Genomic DNA, 17,551 nt, shown 5'->3' on the forward strand with positions numbered 1-17,551 from the left:
CACATAGCCTAAATTTGACCTGGTTCGCGACGTACATCGTCAAATTTCACCCACACAACTTCAGAAAACGCATAGGAAAACTTATGGGGCTCAACTGTGGAGATGACGAGGGTTGTAAATTGCTATAGTACATCTACAAAAACCGCTTATATAAAGGTACCATTCGTGCGGTGAAAAAGAGGGTCAAAATTAAGCATTTTGCCTGTAATCAGGGGTTAATATTTTCTCAGCGACCAATACTACGCACTTCACCGGTGGCTCAAACAAAGAGGAGCTCTTGCTGAGTTCAACGATACCACACATGCTCAATTCCGTTCAGTACTTTTGGAGTACTTTTCAAAAGCACTCAATTTCATCGAAATTTTCGAAAATTACTCGATCCAGTACCATCAAAACCCCCGAAATCACCAATACCAGCCTTTGCAACGCAATTCAATGGCTGGACTTTTGTTGTCCGGGCCATTCTAAGAGTCACTCCTACCTATGCAACTCTTTCAAAAGTCTTCGTGACCCTGCACTACAATTTCACTGAATGTTTGTCTTTTTGCATAAAAAAAAAACGTTCAAAATCAAAGAAAAGTTCATAAATTGGAAATTCGCAAATCAGCTATCATCAGCATGTTAGGTGGCCAAGTGGAGGTCTAAAAAATGCTAGATACACTGTTTTCCAACCCATGATTGAGCGGAAACAGGAAAAACCTGAAAACAGGGAGTTTGGAGCTGACTAAACCGAACTCCCGAAACTTCAAAACTTGGACGTTTAAACCTTTTGTATGCAATCAAATCATGAAACAAATTACTTCTACTGGTCTTTTACTGTTCACTGTGTATCGATGTTATTGAGTTTTAATTATATGAAGCAGTGGTCACGGTATAACTCAAACAAAACGCTTCCGAACATTGTTTTTTGCCAATTTCCTTTGTTAGACAACTGAAAACACCGGTATTAGCACAACCAAAAATGGTTTTCGCAAGAAAACAACACATGGTACTTCTTGCCGGTAAATTAATAGTGCCGATTTGCCATAGAATGAGTTTGGAATGGTTCCTAGGTTAAAGAAGAGTTACAATTTCGAATTTCGCCTTGTACATATTAAACCATCAAAAAGCGTTCTGTTGTCGCCAGAAAGAACTTATGGTCACCTTTTTTGGTCTAATAGACCCCTGATATATATCAGATATTGATGTATAATTAGCGATTAAAATAACTGGACCCTTGTTGTGATTCCATGCGCTTCGAATCATAGAAGCAGTGATTTTCTTGGAAAAAGTCAGACAAAACAAAATAAAAGCTTGGATGGATATTACTGGAGGATTTGATATGACGTTTATCAGATCCTAACAACCTAACCACAGTCATTGAAAGCTATTTTGTGTGAGAAAACCATCAAACAACATTTTTTTAATAATATTTTGTATTCTTATCACCGGTACAGTCAAAATGAAATTTTCCGTTTAGGCCCGAGACAATGATTGTTTTAAGGCAAAAAATTATTTTTGGGACCCCATTTCAGTTTTCCAGCTTTTGTTAGCCTCAGTAGAAGTGCATTTTTGCTATAGAATGATTTTGGAAAGGACTGGAAGCTCAAGAAATGTGACTATTTACGAACTTCGCCATAAACATAGTATATCACCAAAAAACGTTATATTATCACCATAAAAAGCCTATGATCAACTTTCGCGCAATCTAGGCCTGTTTTTCAACTCATCTGACTGCTTATGAATAGAGATCGTGGTTACGGAACCGTTGTGGTAGTTCTATGTGCTTGGAGTCAGAGAAACAGCGTTTTTCTTGAAAAAAAAATCAGATACAACAATAAAAAAAAAGCTCAGATGGATGTCACTGGAGGCCTCTGATATGACGTTTATCAGGGCCTAACAAACTAGCCACAGTCATTGAAAGCCGTAATAATAAAAAAATCCATGAAGCAACGTTTTTTATCAGATTTTGTTTTCTTACTGCTATATCACCGGTAAGGTCAACATGAAATTTTGTGTTTAGGCCCGAGAGAAAAAATGTTTTATGGCAAAAAAATTGCACCCCAATTTTATTATTCCAGCTTTTTTAAAACCCCAGTAGAAGTGCCGTTTTGCTATAGAGTCATTTTGGAAAGGATCGGAAGCCCAAGAAAGGTGAACAATTACGAATTCCGCCATAAACATAGTATATCACCAAAAACCGTTATATTATCACCACATAAAAACTATGATCAACTTTTTCGCTTGATCTAGGCCTTTCATTCAACTTATCTGGCTACTTATGAATAAAGATCGTGGTTACGGAACCGTTGTGGTGGTTCTACGTGCTTGGAGTCAGAGAAACAGCGTTTTTCTTGAAAAAAAAATCAGTTAAAACAATAAAAAAGCTCAGATGGATGTCACTGGAGGCTTCAATATGACGTTTATCAGGGCCTATCAAACTAGCCACAGTCATCAAAAGCTGTATTAATAAAAAAAATCATCATACAACGTTTTTTATAAGATTTTGTTTTCTTACTGCTATATCACCGGTAAGGTCAATATGAAATTTCTTGTTTAGGCCAGAGAGAAAAAATGTTTTATGGCAAAAAATTTTGCACACCAATTTTATTATTCCAGTTTTCTGTTATCCTCAGTAGAAGTGCCGTTTTGCTATAGAATGATTTTGGAAAGGATCGGAAGCCCAAGAAGAGTGACCAATTGCGAATTTCGCCATAAACATAGTATATGACCAGAAACCGTTATATTATCACCACATAAAAACTATGATCAACTTTTTCGCGTTATCTAGGCCTGTCAATCAACTTATCTGGCTACTTATGAATAGAGATAGTGGTTACGGAACCGTTGTGGTGGTTCTATGCGCTTGGAGTCAGAGAAAGAGCGTTTTTCTTGAAAAAAAAGTCAGGTAAAACAGTAAAAAAGCTCAGATGGATGTCACTGGAGGCTTTGATATTACGTTTATCAGGGCCTAGGAAACTAGCCACAGTCGTTAGACGCTTTGTTAATGAAAAAACCATCAAACAGCGTTTTTTATAAGATTTTGCTTTCTTACTGCTATATCACCGGTAATGTCAATATGAAATTTTCTGTTTACGCCCGAGAGAAAAAATGTTTTATGGCAAAAAAATTTTGCACCCCAATTTTATTTTTCCAGCTTTTTTTAAACCCCAGTAGAAGTGCCGTTTTGCTATAGAATGATTTTGGAAAGGATCGGAAGCCCAAGAAAAGTGACCATTTACGAATTTCGCCATAAACATAGTTTATCACCAAAAACCATTATATTATCACCACAAAAAACCTATGATCAACTTTTTCGCGTCATCTAGGCCTGTCAGTCAACTCATCTGACTACCTATGATTAGAGATCGTGGTTACGGAACCGTTGTGGTGGTTCTATGAGCTTGGAGTCAGAGAAAGAGCGTTTTTCTTGAAAAAAAAGTCAGGTCAAACAATAAAGCTCAGATGGATGTCACTGGAGGCTTTGATATGACGTTTATCAGGGCCTAGGAAACTAGCCACAGTCGTTAGAAGCGTTGTTAATGTAAAAACCATCAAACAGCGTTTTTTATAAGATTTTGCTTTCTTACTGCTATATCACCGGTAATGTCAATGTGAAATTTTCTGTTTACGCCCGAGAGAAAAAATGTTTTATGGCAAAAAAATTTTGCACCCCAATTTTATTTTTCCAGCTTTTTTTAAACCCCAGTAGAAGTGCCGTTTTGCTATAGAATGATTTTGGAAAGGATCGGAAGCCCAAGAAAAGTGACCATTTACGAATTTCGCCATAAACATAGTTTATCACCAAAAACCATTATATTATCACCATAAAAAGCCTATGATCAACTTTCGCGCAATCTAGGCCTGTTTTTCAACTCATCTGACTGCTTATGAATAGAGATCGTGGTTACGGAACCGTTGTGGTGGTTCTACGTGCTTGGAGTCAGAGAAACAGCGTTTTTCTTGAAAAAAAAATCAGTTAAAACAATAAAAAAGCTCAGATGGATGTCACTGGAGGCTTCAATATGACGTTTATCAGGGCCTATCAAACTAGCCACAGTCATCAAAAGCTGTATTAATAAAAAAAATCATCATACAACGTTTTTAATAAGATTTTGTTTTCTTACTGCTATATCACCGGTAAGGTCAATATGAAATTTCTTGTTTAGGCCAGAGAGAAAAAATGTTTTATGGCAAAAAATTTTGCACACCAATTTTATTATTCCAGTTTTCTGTTATCCTCAGTAGAAGTGCCGTTTTGCTATAGAATGATTTTGGAAAGGATCGGAAGCCCAAGAAGAGTGACCAATTGCGAATTTCGCCATAAACATAGTATATGACCAGAAACCGTTATATTATCACCACATAAAAACTATGATCAACTTTTTCGCGTTATCTAGGCCTGTCAATCAACTTATCTGGCTACTTATGAATAGAGATAGTGGTTACGGAACCGTTGTGGTGGTTCTATGCGCTTGGAGTCAGAGAAAGAGCGTTTTTCTTGAAAAAAAAGTCAGGTAAAACAGTAAAAAAGCTCAGATGGATGTCACTGGAGGCTTTGATATTACGTTTATCAGGGCCTAGGAAACTAGCCACAGTCGTTAGAAGCTTTGTTAATGAAAAAACCATCAAACAGCGTTTTTTATAAGATTTTGCTTTCTTACTGCTATATCACCGGTAATGTCAATATGAAATTTTCTGTTTACGCCCGAGAGAAAAAATGTTTTATGGCAAAAAAATTTTGCACCCCAATTTTATTTTTCCAGCTTTTTTTAAACCCCAGTAGAAGTGCCGTTTTGCTATAGAATGATTTTGGAAAGGATCGGAAGCCCAAGAAAAGTGACCATTTACGAATTTCGCCATAAACATAGTTTATCACCAAAAACCATTATATTATCACCACAAAAAACCTATGATCAACTTTTTCGCGTCATCTAGGCCTGTCAGTCAACTCATCTGACTACCTATGATTAGAGATCGTGGTTACGGAACCGTTGTGGTGGTTCTATGAGCTTGGAGTCAGAGAAAGAGCGTTTTTCTTGAAAAAAAAGTCAGGTCAAACAATAAAGCTCAGATGGATGTCACTGGAGGCTTTGATATGACGTTTATCAGGGCCTAGGAAACTAGCCACAGTCGTTAGAAGCGTTGTTAATGTAAAAACCATCAAACAGCGTTTTTTATAAGATTTTGCTTTCTTACTGCTATATCACCGGTAATGTCAATATGAAATTTTCTGTTTACGCCCGAGAGAAAAAATGTTTTATGGCAAAAAAATTTTGCACCCTAATTTTATTTTTCCAGCTTTTTTAAACCCCGGTAGAAGTGCCGTTTTGCTATAGAATGGTTTTGGAAAGGATCGGAAGCCCAAGAAAAGTGACCATTTACGAATTTCGCCATAAACATAGTTTATCACAAAAAACCATTATATTATCACCACAAAAAACCTATGATCAACTTTTTCGCGTGATCTAGGCCTTTCATTCAACTCATCTGACTACCTATGATTAGAGATCGTGGTTACAGAACCGTTGTGGTGGTTCTAAGCGCTTGGAGTCAGAGAAAGAGCGTTTTTCTTGAAAAAAAAAGTCAGGTAAAACAGTAAAAAAGCTCAGATGGATGTCACTGAAGGCTTTGATATAACGTTCGTCAGCGCCTTACAAACAAGCCACAGTCGTTAGAAGCTATGTTAATGAAAAAACCATCAAACAGCGTTTTTTATAAGATTTTGCTTTCTTACTGCTATATCACCTGTAATGTCAATATGAAATTTTCTGTTTACGCCCGAGAGAAAAAAGGTTTTTTGGCAAAAAAATTTTGCACCCCAATTTTATTTTTCCAGCTTTTTTTAAACCTCAATAGAAGTGCCGTTTTGATATAGAATGATTTTGGAAAGGATCGGAAGCCGAAGAAAAGTGACCATTTACGAATTTCGCCATAAACATAGTTTATCACCAAAAACCATTATATTATCACCACAAAAAACCTATGATCAACTTTTTCGCGTGATCTAGGCCTGTCATTCAACTCATCTGACTACCTATGATTAGAGATCGTGGTTACGGAACCGTTGTGGTGGTTCTATGTGCTTGGAGTCAGAGAAAGAGCGTTTTTCTTGAAAAAAAAGTCAGGTCAAACAATAAAAAAGCTCAGATGGATGTCACTGGAGGCTTTGATATGACGTTTATCAGGGCCTAGGAAACTAGCCACAATCGTTAGAAGCGTTGTTAATGAAAAAACCATCAAACAGCGTTTTTTATAAGATTTTGCTTTCTTACTGCTATATCACCGGTAATGTCAATATGTAATTTTCTGTTTACGCCCGAGAGAAAAAATGTTTTATGGCAAAAAAATTTTGCACCCTAATTTTATTTTTCCAGCTTTTTTAAACCCCGGTAGAAGTGCCGTTTTGCTATAGAATGGTTTTGGAAAGGATCGGAAGCCCAAGAAAAGTGACCATTTACGAATTTCGCCATAAACATAGTTTATCACCAAAAGCCATTATATTATCACCACAAAAAACCTATGATCAACTTTTTCGCGTGATCCAGGCCTTTCATTCAACTCATCTGACTACTTATGATTAGAGATCGTGGTTACGGAACCGTTGTGGTGGTTCTAAGCGCTTGGAGTCAGAGAAAGAGCGTTTTTCTTGAAAAAAAAAGTCAGGTAAAACAGTAAAAAAGCTCAGATGGATGTCACTGGAGGCTTTGATATAACGTTCGTCAGGGCCTTACAAACTAGCCACAGTTGTTAGAAGCTATGTTAATGAAAAAACCATCAAACAGCGTTTTTTATAAGATTTTGCTTTCTTACTGCTATATCACCTGTAATGTCAATATGAAATTTTCTGTTTACGCCCGAGAGAAAAAATGTTTTATGGCGAAAAAATTTTGCACCCCAATTTTATTTTTCCAGCTTTTTTTAAACCTCAATAGAAGTGCCGTTTTGCTATAGAATGATTTTGGAAAGGATCGGAAGCCGAAGAAAAGTGACCATTTACGAATTTCGCCATAAACATAGTTTATCACCAAAAACCATTATATTATCACCACAAAAAACCTATGATCAACTTTTTCGCCTGATCTAGGCCTGTCATTCAACTCATCTGACTACTTATGATTAGAGATCGTGGTTACGGAACCGTTGTGGTGGTTCTATGTGCTTGGAGTCAGAGAAAGAGCGTTTTTCTTGAAAAAAAGTCAGGTCAAACAATAAAAAAGCTCAGATGGATGTCACTGGAGGCTTTTATATGACGTTTATCAGGGCCTAGGAAACTAGCCACAGTCGTTAGAAGCGTTGTTAATAAAAAAAACCATCAAACAGCGTTTTTTATAAGATTTTGCTTTCTTACTGCTATATCACCGGTAATGTCAATGTGAAATTTTCTGTTTACGCCCGAGAGAAAAAATGTTTTATGGCAAAAAAATTTTGCACCCCAATTTTATTTTTCCAGCTTTTTTTAAACCCCAGTAGAAGTGCCGTTTTGCTATAGAATGATTTTGGAAAGGATCGGAAGCCCAAGAAAAGTGACCATTTACGAATTTCGCCATAAACATAGTTTATCACCAAAAACCATTATATTATCACCACAAAAAGCCTATGATCAACTTTTTCGCGTGGTCTAGGCCTGTCATTCAACTCATCTGACTACTTATGATTAGAGATCGTGGTTACGGAACCGTTGTGGTGGTTCTATGTGCTTGGAGTCAGAGAAAGAGCGTTTTTCTTGAAAAAAAAGACAGGTCAAACAATAAAAAAGCTCAGATGGGTGTCACTGGAGGCTTTTATATGACGTTTATCAGGGCCTAGGAAACTAGCCACAGTCGTTAGAAGCGTTGTTAATAAAAAACGATCAAACAGCGTTTTTTATAAGATTTTGCTTTCTTACTGCTATATCACCGGTAATGTCAATGTGAAATTTTCTGTTTACGCCCGAGAGAAAAAATGTTTTATGGCAAAAAAATTTTGCACCCCAATTTTATTTTTCCAGCTTTTCTTAAACCCCGGTAGAAGTGCCGTTTTGCTATAGAATGGTTTTGGAAAGGATCGGAAGCCCAAGAAAAGTGACAATTTACGAATTTCGCCATAAACATAGTTTATCACCAAAAACCATTATATTTTCACCTCAAAAAACCTATGATCAACTTTTTCGCGTGATCTAGGCCTGTCATTCAACTCATCTGACTACTTATGATTAGAGATCGTGGTTACGGAACCGTTGTGGTGGTTCTATGAGCTTGGAGTCAGAGAAAGAGCGTTTTTCTTGAAAAAAAAGTCAGGTCAAACAATAAAAAAGCTCAGATGGATGTCACTGGAGGCTTTGATATGACGTTTATCAGGGCCTAGGAAACTAGCCACAGTCGTTAGAAGCGTTGTTAATGAAAAAACCATCAAACAGCGTTTTTTATAAGATTTTGCTTTCTTACTGCTATATCACCGGTAATGTCAATATGAAATTTTCTGTTTACGCCCGAGAGAAAAAATGTTTTATGGCAAAAAAATTTTGCACCCCAATTTTATTTTTCCAGCTTTTTTTAAACTCCAGTAGAAGTGCCGTTTTGCTATAGAATGATTTTGGAAAGAATCGGAAGCCCAAGAAAAGTGACCATTTACGAATTTCGCCATAAACATAGTTTATCACCAAAAACCATTATATTATCACCACAAAAAACCTATGATCAACTTTTTCGCGTGATCAAGGCCTGTCATTCAACTCATCTGACTACTTATGATTAGAGATCGTGGTTACGGAACCGTTGTGGTGGTTCTATGTGCTTGGAGTCAGAGAAAGAGCGTTTTTCTTGAAAAAAAGTCAGGTAAAACAATAAAAAAGCTCAGATGGATGTCACTGGAGGCTTTGATATGACGTTTATCAGGGCCTAGGAATCTAGCCACAGTCATTAGAAGCTGTTTTAATGAAAAAACCATCAAACAGCGTTTTTTATAAGATTTTCCTTTCTTACTGCTATATCACAGGTAATGTCAATATGAAATTTTCTGTTTACGCCCGAGAGAAAAAATTTTTTATTGCAAAAAAATTTTGCACCCTAATTTTATTTTTCCAGCTTTTTTTAAACCCCGGTAGAAGTGCCGTTTTGCTATAGAATGGTTTTGGAAAGGATCGGAAGCCCAAGAAAAGTGACCATTTACGAATTTCGCCATAAACATAGTTTATCACCAAAAACCATTATATTATCACCACAAAAAACCTATGATCAACTTTTTCGCGTGATCTAGGCCTGTCATTCAACTCATCTGACTACTTATGATTAGAGATCGTGGTTACAGAACCGTTGTGGTGGTTCTATGCGCTTAGAGTCAGAGAAACAGCGTATTTCTTGAAAAAAAAGTCAGGTAAAACAATAAAAAATTTCAGATGGATGTCACGGGAGGCTTTGAAATGACGTTTGTCAGGGCCTAACAAACTAGCCAGAGTCATTAAAAGCTATTTTGTTCACAAAACTTGTCAAAAACGGCAACATCATGGAGCGATTCAATAAAGGAGGTTTTTCGATGTTAATCTTGCAAGATCTTGCAAGAGGATGTTAATCTTGAAAGCATCTTGCAAGATCTTGCAAGATTAACATCCTCTTGCAAGATCTTGCAAGATTAACATCCTCTTGCAAGATCTTGCAAGATTAACAGTTTTTTGCAAGAATCTTTCAAGATCTTGCAAGATTAACATCCTCTCTCGACTAGGGTATTTTGGCATTAAAGCGTGCATGTTTTGTGTTTAGAAAGTAAATGAGAAGCAGTCAGTAATCAACGAGTATGAATCGTGCAAAGCTGTTCCTAATCAACAGGTGCTGGGAAAACTGGAGAGGGCACTTGGTTAGTAGCATTGATGTCTTTCACGCCGTAGTTAAACAAAAATAAGCTATTCCTTGTGTTGTTTAGGTGTAAAGCTGCGTGGGAAGAACATTGGTGAACCATTGGGAAAAGGAAAGTAGAACAGATGGAAGAGAAGTTGCTGCAGTGTGCCTCCTACATCCTCTTGTCCTCATTTGAAGAGAAACTACAAAGTTGTATTATACAGTTGTTGAGAGATTCAATCGGAGTCTTACTAAACTGTTAAAACATCATGAATTGACTGTATAAAGTATTTCATATTAGATAATCTGCGTTTTTGAATTATTGCTTTTATTTTTGGTTAATTCATGCTTATTTAAAGGCGTTTCAACAGTGGCAGATAAGCGTTCGTTTTTGGCTGGAGGTTATCGTGGCCGGACATTTGGACGACATACAAAGTAGACGACAATTAAGCTATTACAACGGAAACGTGTCAACAAATAGACGTACCAAAACATAAATTTAACGAATCTGATTGGTTGAGAAATTTAAACCACTATATCTTAGTCGCTTAACCTAATTCAGCCAAATTCTAGGTTATATATTTTATCGCGTGTACCCATGCGTCGCGGGTCGTGGCCACGATATCAGTTTCCGCAAAAAATGCATATTTCTATCGGTTTAATGCGTTTTCTGAGTAAATTTTTGTTAGAAATCATATCCTATTTTTAAACGGTTACGTGCAAGAGCGCCGACGTTATAACGAGACGTTATAAAAGAGCCGAAAACAAAATTAATTTAAACAGCCGAAAGCAAAAAAAGTTACCTTTGAGTACCCTAAATTGTTAGTTGATTACCAAGAAAAGTAATCAATTGGGTAAATTGGTCTCTTGTGCGGTTGTGATAGTTTATCAAGTCCTATAAGCCGCTTTGGGATGGCCCGCAATTATTTCAAGATAATTATTAATTCGCTTTCAGTTTCTGGTACTAGAGAATAAAGTTTCGTTTCTCAAGTACTCAATTATGATTGGTGGAGAATTTGGAAGTCTCATTTCAGACAATTTAATTGGCTGCAAAAATTATCTTTATTTATTGACTAATAATTTTAATAAACTTTTGGCTATCAGTCGGTTCTTTTAATTCGGGCTCTCTTACATTAAAAGATTAATTGGTCATTAGCTAGTTTGGCCCGACTCAGAGTCTCCTAGGACTTGATATGAATGGTTACGTGACAATTTACCCAATTCCATTTACCCAATGCCATTTTACCCGACGCCATTTTACCCAACCTGCCATTTTACCCAATGCCATTTTACCCAATGCCATTTTAACCCAATATACCAACTTACCCAATGCTCTTTGATCTTTTCGTTCAATTATCCGATAACAAATTAGCAGTCGCTATTAGAAGGATGATTTAAAATATTTGTGGACAATATAATCTCATGTTCGGTTGTGATAGTTTCATATCAAGTCCCACGGGCCATTTATATTATAGTCGGCTAAATAGTCGTTCTGGTTAATTTAGCAATGAGGTAAATTGGGTAAGTTGGCATTGGGTAAAATGGCATTGGGTAAAATGGCAGGTTGGGTAAAATGGCATTGTGTATAATGGCATTGGGTAAAATGGAATTGGGTAAATTGTCCTGACACCGATATGAATATACCCGCACGAATCAACAACTAAAGATCACGAACAAAATAATTCAGTTCTAATAACACCAGTTAATATAAATGGAGCTATTGCGTTTTTGCCCCCCCCCCCCCCCCCCACCAGCTTATTGGGTTATGGTGATAATGCACCCCCAGACTCTCGTGCCACATTTTACATATGATTGCAAGTGCTCTGGAACGGGAGGGGTGGGTGCATACTGTGTTGGAAGCGGGAGACTAAAATCTGGCTTCTGTAATGGTAATATCTGTCAAATGCCGTGTTGGCTAAGAGACATTGGCGGCGTTGGGTGTAGACGGAGTTTTACATCGATAATTTTAAATAAAAGTAATTAAATTTAGTACTGCATTGCGATGTTCAAGATACTACAGCGTAGTCTCAATTAAAAGAACGACCTATAATCTCCGAACAACATTTTTAAGACCAACAATTCGACTTTAGAAAAACTGCAACTACGTTTGCAAAAAACTGATTATCTTTGAGGATCCTAATCGTTAGAGTAGTCGACAAGTGAAATGAGTTTCAACAACTTTTGATTTTTGACATCATTTTAGAATTTCCGCTTATCATGCTTAGCATTTAAAAATATGGGAAAACAAAAAAAGATTGCTTGATTTATTAGTTGTGAGCTTTGTCGGTACAGAAAATCAAAATTTACGCTGGTTAACAAATATATGTTAGAGTATAGTTCTGGGAAGACTAAGGCAAAGAACCTTAGAGCTCAAAACCGAGTTCTCTTGCTCCCGAGGCTGAGCTGGAGTTGCCGAAGGTTGCTCAGAACTTTACTTCAACTTGTTTAGACCATAATTTTTTTTGTTCAAAACTCGTAGAGAGAAAACCATCGAAAATTATAATTTCATTGCATTTCAGCCTATTCCGTTTGTATCCAACTTTTCGATAGCTTTATTCGGATTTTTCGACGTTTCATCTTTATTAATTTACTTTTAACCTCAAGGGATTAGGGAAATTTTCACAAAGCTTTGTTGTATCACTCTTAATGTTAATCTTTATGGTTTAAAAATTGGCAAACAACGAGCAAGTTTCTTTATAATAAATCAATTATAGATCTTGACAAAACTAATATTTATCAAAGTTGTTATTTTTTGCTACTGTCTCAAATTTTCAATTGTCCGCTTTGAATATCTTTGAAAAGTGAATTCTTTTTCTCTTGGGGAGAAATTGGGCTTTCCAAAAGTTTTTACAAGAATTATGCTCAAGGCTTCCAAGATTATTTTCCAAGAATTTGCTCAATTGATTGCTCCTCCTTTCACCATTTTGTGAGCTTGATTTCAACGAAACAGTGTGAAAAATGAGCTCAAAATTCCATAACCTGGTTTTCTAGGGTGATATCAAACGCAAAATTTTGAATGCAAATGAAAAGCATAAAAAAGTGTGAAATAAAATATTCTTGCTTGATCAGCTTCCAAAATTAGTAATCAATCGTAACTTTATTGTTGTTTTAAAAAACAGCGAAATTGAGGTCTAACACTGGTTGATTTTCATGATTCTCGGACCAACGATTAGCTCGATTGTTTTTTGTCTTCTGTTTGTTCAACTGTGAACAAAATAGACATTTGACGAGGAATGATTTGGAAATTTTTCGTGAATGAATGAATGTCTTGATAACCTTGAAATTTACCACAAAATTTTCTTTTTTCTCCAAACAATACACCTTATCCGAATACTTGCTACCATTTAAAAAAATGGATCTTAAAACGTTGACCTTTGGCTCAGCATTTGATTTTGCTTTGTTTCCTTTCAAAAAAGCAATTACGGTTTTTGTTTTTTCATTTATATTTGTAGGAAAGTGTTCAAAATGGTTTTCAATTTCACTTTTTCGCAATCACAATTACAAAAAAGATCTCTTCGTTCATATGCTTTCACAAGATTGTTGCAACTTTGCTGCTAATTTCTCGATAATTCATTGAATAATACTCTTTGATATTAAACTTTGATATTAGACAGCCGAGGAAACTTGATTTTTGCTAATATTAGTAAAATGCTAATAAAGATAGGATGTCATGGTACTTTGGGACTTTGGGGTAATAAATAGAGGCTGAATGTTGTGCTTATTGCATCTGTTAAAAACATCAATTCTAATTAAAATTTTTGATTGCATGATCTGTTTTGCGTCCTCTTTAGCCAAAGAAGTGAACCACTATACTTTGCCAGTGTCTCAAATTATTCCAGATCAATTTTTGTGCACAGCATGCTTGCCGAATAGAGACCATCCGGTTTTTGCTAACGATTTTTTACTGTTGTTTTCCTTCTTAAAGATCTTGGTCTCGACACCATGTGCTAGTGAAGGATTTGTAATTTTTCGTCCTCTCTTCCTTATTTGCAATTGCCGCCCGCCAATTTTTTTTCCGTTTCTTAATTCGTGCAGCAATGCCTTCATGCTGCCTATGGAAGGAGTTCTCCTGCAATTGCAATCTTCTCATCTGAATAAAGTGTCATCCTTCTTTGGTACCCAAAGTTGGTTTGTTTATGAACTAGGCTTCAATCGCTCAGATTATTTTCCTGAAGTATGATTCACTAGGCAAAAAATTTTGTTTTGCTTTTCCATGTATAAAGCTGAATTGATTGTAGATTCAAAGGAAATAAAAGTATGGTCTTTTTTGTTTTTTTTACTTATGCGCGCCTTTTTTAAAAATACTCTACATTTATCTTCCTACCAGACCAACAGCTTCATTGTCAATTTGCAGGTACTTCATTGTCTCAAATAACGATTTGAGACAAAACCAATTCATACAACCAATTGGATTTAATTCAATTTTTTAACCAACAGGACAACTGGCTTCATCAAGACAAACTGTACGGGGAGTCGCCGTCAAATTACATAAAACAATTATCAGGACGAAAAAGTGTGAGACTGGAATTCTCATCATGTTATCTAAAACGAACAAAGTCAGAGAAGTTGATTTTGAGAAAAAATGAAGACCTGGAGGTCACAGGATTTTCAGAAACAGATTGCGCAGGCCACATAGACAACGCAAAAGACACACATTGTTATTGTTTTTAAAATATTTTTAGTTGAGGTGCAACCTGTTGATCTGTTAAGTTACGAAAATGCGTATCAACTGCAACCGCTGAAGTTGAGCTTAACGCTGCAGTAGATGCGAGAAAAAAAGCAGTAAATTTAGCCAACCTCCTACCAAAAGTAAATTTAAAACTTCTCCTGCCAGTAAACGTCTCTGTAGTCAATTAAGTTTGTTCGGCAACTTAAAGACAAAGCATTTCCCATTAAAAATACAATTCATTCAGAAATAAGTCGATGTTCCACTGTAAAAGCTATGATACTTGCGTACCGAACGCTTGACGGCAGACACTCTTACAAAACAACCAGGGAGGAACCAAAAAATTAAATTCTTTTTCGTATGTTCTTCTCAGAACAAAACTTAACATGATAGGAGGTGCATTGAATTGTTTAAGTATAAAAATTGATACATAGCTCAAAGCATGAGATGATTTACATCTTGATTGTTTAAGAAATGAATGTATCAAGAAATTTCCTTGACCGTTGAATGGTTTAAATAAACATTCTAAAATGCTAATAAAAACCGGATGTCATAAGAAATCAAAGAAGATGTAAAGTAAAAGTTATCACTAGGAATTTAAAAGTGATGTAATTTGGGGTTGTGAATAGGGGCTGAATTTTGTGCTGATTGCCACTGTTGTAAACAATAAATTTTAATTAAAAAGTTTTTTTTTCCAAAGATTTGTCACGGCGTTCTCATTAGCAAGTAGTTTATGGGCGCAGAACTTTTCTAATTTATAGTACTCAACCCATTGTAAACAAAAACATTGTTCATATGCCTCTGCGCTACATTAGAGAGTTGCTGAACCAACTGGGGTAGAAAAAAGAAAAGAACAAGCCGGGAAAAACCTTGTATTCAAGAAGGGGCCGACTGAAAACAGCGGCTCGTGGAGGAGCAAGAAAGACAAGCTTGTCTAGCTAATTGTACTGCTTCATTTGTTGAATAATAAAGTTTGTGGGTAACTTCATCTACAGAGTCAAGAGCTCTTGAAGCTGGCTGGGGAACTTTCTCCGTGCATTGAGAAATTTGTGCAGTTAGCTGGGGACTTTCTTCGTGCATTGAGTAGCATATGTTTCTGGGAGAAGCACCTCATCTGTGTATTCAAGAGCTTGTGTAGTTTGCTGGTGGACTTCATTCGTGGAGTGTTAAGCTTGTGTAGCTAAGGAGTGGATTCTGCTAGTGGAGTCAAGAGCCAGTGGAGCTGATGTGGGGGATCTTTGAGTAGCGTGGAGAGGTTCAACTGTGTACCAGTGCTGTCAGAGAGCAGAATTGCTTAGCATGGTTGAAAGCAAATCGTTCTAAACAACTGTGTCTTTTCCTCTTGTGTGTGCAGTGCTTCTGTAAGACATGAGTGTGGTTGAAAGTTATATTAAATAGCTATAAAATTTTTCTTAACTATGACTAAGATAAAGGTTAGAGTAAATTATCTTCGGAGGGGTTGGTATACCCTTCAAGCAAAATCGCGGTAGAACAATCTTGGCGGCTGAATGTCAATGCCATGCTTTGAGTTTGTCTAGAATAATACATGAATCGAATAGAACACCAAATGCTATATTAGTATAGTCGACTGAGGACTTTTTGCTTAGTGGTTTCTTATAACACTGCTAATATATACAACAAGTGCCAAGCAGGCACTATAAAAAGTTTTCCTGAACACAAAAACAATGAAAGGCCAGTTCTTCGCTCTCTCTCTGTAACACAGCCACTGTAGAAAGGAAAACAATTTTTCACCCAGTCGAAATAAGACTTCACGAAATAAGATTTAGCTAGTGTATTTCTAGCCTCTAGAAAAACGGAGTAAAAAGTGAGAGATTGGGTGAATTTAATGAAAGATAAGTCCTTTTGTCAAAATGTTTTTAATAGAGAAGTATAACTCTATAACTATGATTTGAATCCTAGACCGAGTTCTCCAGTCAGAACCTCTTTTTTTCATAAGGCAGTCCTTAAAATAAGTTCCAAAACAGGAACAATTTTCAGGAACAGAATTCTTGTGTTTTACTTAAGTTTGAGATCCGTGTGCACTCGCTAAAACTTGGCAAATCTTTCAGTGGAGGAGCCCAATTTCAAGATCATACGAAAGCTGTTAGACATAACTCTTCAGAGAAATGACGCAGGCGAGCTACAGAAAAAAGACAAGAAGAATTAGATGAGAAGAAAAAGAACTCATGGTAGGAGTTAGTACAATTAGTTCACAAAAACTTAAAAGTTTTCTAAGACCACATAAAGGTGATGGCACTAGAGCAGAAGATGTACTTTGTAAAGGTTTCAGTAGTTGCGAGATACATTTGCGTATAGAGATATCAGAATTAACGAAACTCAAAAACGCTTAAATTGAAAATGTAGTAGATTTTCTCATTAGAACGGTTGACATGCAATAAAACCTAACAGTTGTAAATAAAGGAGTCAGTGAATGAACTGTTTGTTTATGAAATTTTGAAAGGACTTCCAAAGGAAAATGAAAGTTACCCACACTTTTTAGGTATAGAATACACCAGGAAACTACAAAAAAACAAACGGTAACCGTTAAATTTCGACAATTTAAATAGAGCAGAAAAAAACAAAGAGAGCGTTTCCTTCGGGAAAGAAGGGAAATGTTGCAAATGAATAAACCGGATACATCGCAAGACCGTAGGCACAAGAGTACATTTCAGGAACAAACCAACGCTTCGCAATTGTGGGTGGAAAGAACAAATATCTAAAATTGTAGAAAGCATCAATAAAAAAAAATGTGAAATCCAAATCAGGAGAAGCAATCAGAGGAGCTCGCAAAACTTAACCAAACTAAAGCACCAAGATTAATGCAAACAGCAATAATATTTTAAATAGTTGAAACTCAACAAATGAAATCGAAGTGTTAGATTCTGAAGATTTAAAGCAAAAAACGATCCTTCAATGCGTTGCTTGTGCCCAACAAAACAAGAAATTTGTGATCACTGTCAAGCTTAAGATTAACAGGTAATTCGGTTTCATTAGTAGAACTTTATAAATAAGGTTTAAAAACCGCAACAAACTTTTCTTTGGAAGAAAGTGATAATTTGTTTATCTGGAACATCATTGACCGCCAAGAAACCAC

General features: G+C 36.2%; 1 protein-coding gene across 1 annotated transcript in view; it reads left to right on the forward strand.

Moving 5' to 3' along the window:
- Nucleotides 1-10,149, forward strand: part of LOC142339117 (endothelial differentiation-related factor 1-like) — a 242,983-nt gene extending 232,834 nt beyond the window's left edge. Inside the window, exons 6-7 of the mRNA XM_075388856.1 lie at nucleotides 9,717-9,810; nucleotides 9,877-10,149. Coding sequence (XP_075244971.1) covers nucleotides 9,717-9,810; nucleotides 9,877-9,929 — 147 coding nt within the window. The 3' untranslated portion in view covers nucleotides 9,930-10,149. The remainder of the gene's footprint in view (nucleotides 1-9,716; nucleotides 9,811-9,876) is intronic.
- Nucleotides 10,150-17,551: the final 7,402 nt, after the last annotated feature.

Source organism: Convolutriloba macropyga, chromosome 5, assembly GCF_964194025.1.
Source record: "Convolutriloba macropyga chromosome 5, txConMacr16.3, whole genome shotgun sequence".
Lineage (NCBI taxonomy): Eukaryota > Metazoa > Xenacoelomorpha > Acoela > Convolutidae > Convolutriloba > Convolutriloba macropyga.